At 44.5% G+C, this 4,350-nt stretch overlaps 2 protein-coding genes and 1 long non-coding RNA gene across 4 annotated transcripts in view; 1 reads left to right on the top strand and 2 right to left on the bottom strand.

The window, feature by feature from the left end:
• The window catches only part of Gcn2 (eukaryotic translation initiation factor 2 alpha kinase Gcn2), a 9,561-nt gene extending 9,352 nt beyond the window's left edge, over positions 1-209 (top strand). The window contains exon 23 of the mRNA XM_013315016.1: positions 59-209. Within this exon, the coding sequence (XP_013170470.1) occupies positions 59-209 (151 nt within the window). The remainder of the gene's footprint in view (positions 1-58) is intronic.
• A 905-nt stretch (positions 210-1,114) lies between these two features.
• LOC106120005 (uncharacterized) lies at positions 1,115-4,053 on the bottom strand. Of its 2 annotated transcripts, none has more exons than XR_001227972.1 (3): positions 3,178-4,053; positions 1,289-1,599; positions 1,115-1,186 (listed from the first exon to the last, which is right to left on the bottom strand). It is a non-coding gene; the product is annotated as an uncharacterized LOC106120005 (long non-coding RNA). The 2 variants fall into 2 exon arrangements; XR_001227973.1 differs by lacking the exon at positions 3,178-4,053 and adding an exon at positions 1,680-2,830.
• Positions 4,054-4,223: 170 nt separating this feature from the next.
• The window catches only part of LOC106119888 (uncharacterized), a 3,098-nt gene continuing 2,971 nt past the window's right edge, over positions 4,224-4,350 (bottom strand). Inside the window, exon 2 of the mRNA XM_013315015.1 lies at positions 4,224-4,335. Within this exon, the coding sequence (XP_013170469.1) occupies positions 4,224-4,335 (112 nt within the window). The remainder of the gene's footprint in view (positions 4,336-4,350) is intronic.

Raw genomic sequence — 4,350 nt, 5'->3', positions numbered from 1 at the left:
CTCTCTCTCTCTATTATAACGCTATTAATGTAATTGATATTGTTGTGTGTTGAGATAGATTTGCAAAACGCGCGGACTTGTTGGAGGAGGCTCAGACGGAGGTGGGGCGGCTGGTGCGCGGTGCGGGGGGCGGTGCGGGGGGCGGGGAGCAGCCGGCGCTGCTGGCGCTCTACAGCATCCCGGACGGCACGTGCCGGCTGCTGCTGTGACCGCACGTCGTCTTTACATATTTTATATATAATAAATAAACTTATTTTCATATAAACTATACAGTGGAACTGTTCATTGAAAAGTTTAGCGCGACTTTGTTGGATGTCCTTGAATCATGTAAAACATTAAGCGCTGGACTCGGAATCTGCAGATCCCGGGTCGATCTCCGCCACGTATTAGTGATTTCCAAATTTCACATATTATGTACATTTTTCCCACGTTTTACGATGAAGCAAAACACATTCCCATGCAACGTAAATATTTGTGAAGTAAACAAATCTGAGCCGGAGCGGTTAACCAAGCGTTAGTCACATTTAACTGTGGGCAGGATCCTGTCCCTCCCTCCTCGTGTCACCTTCATCACCTTACATTGTAATGACAATATTTTGCTGCAAAATTATATTTTCTATTTTAGGCGCACATCTGTTAGGTGGACATTTAGTGCAATAATGGCCGCTCGTGGCAAGTTTTGAACGGCCCTACCCCTGCTTCCAATTCCTGGCTCCGATTGTACGGAAAACAAAAATATACAAAAGATATGATAAAAGCATATAATAAGAAAGCAATACATTCATGTTTACATTCCACACACATAATACATAAGATTATTACAACAAAATGATCGTAAACGGAAAAAAACATATCACCTCGCATCGAAGCCGAACTTGTCCTTGCGGAGACATATTCAGTATCGGTAATACAAATGTAACAAAGCTATAATATGTATTGCTTCTGATGGTGGTCGCGCAAGCTGGCCATGAGCGGCGCCAGGGAGACGAGCGCGGGCGGCACCTGCGGCGCGGGGCGGAGCGGCGCGCACGGGGCCGCCGCCAGCGCGCGCGCAGCCAGCGCCAGCGCCGCCGCCGTCAGCGCCCACAGCACCACCAGCAGGGCTGCGCGCGCGCCCCGCCACCCCGCCGCGCGCCGCGCCGCCGCCACCTCGCCCGCCGACAGCGCCCACAGCTCACCCACCTGCCTGCCGACACCACCGCAACACGCTTACCTTCACACTTCACGCTTCACGCGTCCTTATTTAAATATATCTTTAAACACAAACGTACTTTATTTTATTCCTTACCAATATTTATTTGACACGTAACTTCTCCGGAAACTTATCGATCGGATTGGTGGTGGACAAAAGTTCTACATTTTTTTTTTTGTTAATTAGCTAAGTTTCTAGGTTTGTTAAGCGATTGCTCTATTTACAGTGAGATATTAATGAAACGTATATATTAAACAACCAATTATAAGAAGTACCTAGTTGCTGACATAGTATTGACATAATGAGCGATGGTTTGTTTGTACCTGTGGTGTGCGTGTCGTGTTGGAACACGCGCGAGCAGCGGCTGTCGCTCCGGGTCCATGACGAGCGCCTGACTGCGCCCTGACCTGCGATAACGCTCAACTAGTGTTGTTATAGCTTCATAACAACGTCCATTATCTTTTGTATCTGATATATATATACTTACATACATATAACAAATATGTTAAAGGTCGGCGTCTGCTCGTGAATTTTCAGAAACGAGTTAACCGAATTTGATGCCGTTTTAGATGTGTTAGTTAGCTTTCACTTAACATTTAGTGTTTGCATCTTTTCATTAAGAATCCAGTTGGGTTCCAACATTCAGATAATAATATAAAATAGATTAAATAGTATATATGATTCTTTTAATTTCTTTTATTTTTATTTCTTTTTGGTGCGAATCGTGTGTCCTGTTCTAAATGAAAGCTGGACGCTGCGCGTTGATCACTTATTGCATAATGGGTTTTCATGTCTTGGCCACGACGTTAATAATAAACGCATATCGAGAATTTATTAGCGTCTGGTCAAAAGGTCAGTGATAACAATAATGTGTCCAGGGCCATAGAGAGATGTCACGCGGCCAGCGAACCCGCATCATATTATGATTTTCATATGCAGGCTACATTTATCTTTATCTAAAGATACATGCTATGAAACTCGAATTTGTCGACAGACATTACACGGAGGGACAGCTCAAAGCGGAATTGTAAGGCGTGAGGAACTCACGTTTAGGTAATAGGATCGCCTTATTCTGGAGTTTTAGGGCGGGATTCAGTACTAAGCTCGGACTAAGGGCAGATCAAATCAGGAAGCTTGTTATGAAAATTTCCATTAGCGATAGTTGTTCTCATAGAACTTGCAGTTGAAAATGTAATAAACATAACACAAACGTGTAAAAAGCTCCCCCTATCAGTTAGTAAATGAAAAAAAATAATAATTATAATATGTCGGAGACTGCGTTATTCTTATAACCATCAACAATAGGCCTTCTAGACTTTGTGGGCATCATCATGGTAAAGTGCGAGCACCAAAACTACTACTCAGATCAGACTACTCCAGCCAATATATGCCTGCGAGACGCTTCCTACGTCATACCATCTGAAACATCGCACCATGTCAAAAGTAAAGACGGCGTCTCGAACCCACAAGAGGCGTTAGCCATGCTCATGCTCATGCGCTACATAAATAAACAATTCTAAAGTCTTTATAAAATTAGTAACTTTTCTAAATAAAAGAACAACGCAACAATCAAATAATATTGGCAAATGTAAACACTTCATCATATTTGTGATCAACATTCAATAAGTATTCAACTGAACTCAGCTTCCTTTCCTTCCCCTTTTTTTTTTTTTTTTTTTATTAACCCGGGGAATGCGTTTATGCACCACTACATATATCTTTTACTTATACTTATTCTATATAAAATAATTATATATATAGTTACTTACAATATAATTTGGAGTTTGGATATTCTAAACAGCATTAGTGTAGTAGAAAACAACACAAGGTGACATAATGTTAAATTTGAATTAAGTTTCATTACAAAAGAGAAATAAGATAAAAGTAATATAAAAACGAAATAAAATTATAAATAAAACAGGTCCATAACAATATCTAACGCCATCTGCCTTCTGGGTTGCAGAGCATTCGCGCGATTTACTCACCTTACTAAACGGGATGAGAAGATATTAAACGTTGTTCAACTTGTTTATTGCCTATACGGATGAATGCAATAGATATTATAAAACAATTATAGTAAGTTTCGACTATACCGAAAAAAAAAAATGTTGGAAGAGAATATTCGTTATGTCACATTGACTCAGCGTGACCCCTCACAGAACCATCTGTCGGAGAGTAGCGTCAGCGGTGACATTTTCCGCGCAGAGTTGTTTTGGTTTCTGTCGCTAGGGTGCGTTGTTTTAGGGCGTTACTTGCGAGCAATATTATAGCCGACTTTAGGTAATGGAGGCTTTATGGTGAAAAAATGAAAAAATCTTTATTGTTATACACAAGAAATTCAAATTCAATGTTGCCTTGACTCCTTAACTAGGAAGACCTGTACTTAAGGAGAAAAGGACTTCCCATATATATAAATTTAATAATTGTTTGTGTAGAAAAACAACTAATTTATGAATTAATAATTATAGTGTGTGTTTTTTTTTGTTAACGCGGGGAATGCGTTTATGCACTTCGCCGTCCATGCTGCGGGGGCAGCAGGGACGGTTTCGTGTGGGACTCGGGGCCTGGGAACAAGACCGGACTACCCACTAAACCCCGCGGTGTTCTCCTACGCCCAACCGGACCGTGGCATCTACGTTAGTTTATCCACGGCCCGGCTAGGGGGGAGCCCCTTGGTAGGGGCTCGACTCGTGTAGGGAGGGGTCATATCTTAGACCCCTCCCATCACCCTATGATGAAACCCTCCTCAGAACACGAGAGGAGGGCCATCCGCCACAATCGGCGCGACAGGTCCCCCGACCCGTCGCGCGTGGCACTCTTCAATTTGGTTGTAGGGCCGCCGCGTACCTCGCACGCCGGCGGCCCCTCGCTGGAGCCCTGCGGGGCGACAGCGTCTCGTTGGCGCGTTCGCGCTCCCGCAGGGCCTCTCTTTTGGCCGCCATCACCTCGAGTGCGAAGGAGGCGACGGCGGCCCAACTCTGTTCGCTGCCGACCATCGCACGTATGACGGCCGGCAGCGACAGATCTCGTCCTATTGCGCCAGTGAGCGTGGCGCGTTGCGCGTCCCAGCCCGTGCACACGGCGAGCGTGTGCTCTGCCGTGTCCACGTCGCCGGACGCGCAATGGTGGCACTCGGGACCCGACTCAATCCCCACAAC

Source organism: Papilio xuthus, unplaced genomic scaffold, assembly GCF_000836235.2.
Source record: "Papilio xuthus unplaced genomic scaffold, Pxut_1.1 DF826961.1, whole genome shotgun sequence".
Taxonomy (NCBI): Eukaryota; Metazoa; Arthropoda; class Insecta; order Lepidoptera; family Papilionidae; genus Papilio; species Papilio xuthus.
This window is presented reverse-complemented; position numbering and strand designations above follow the sequence as displayed.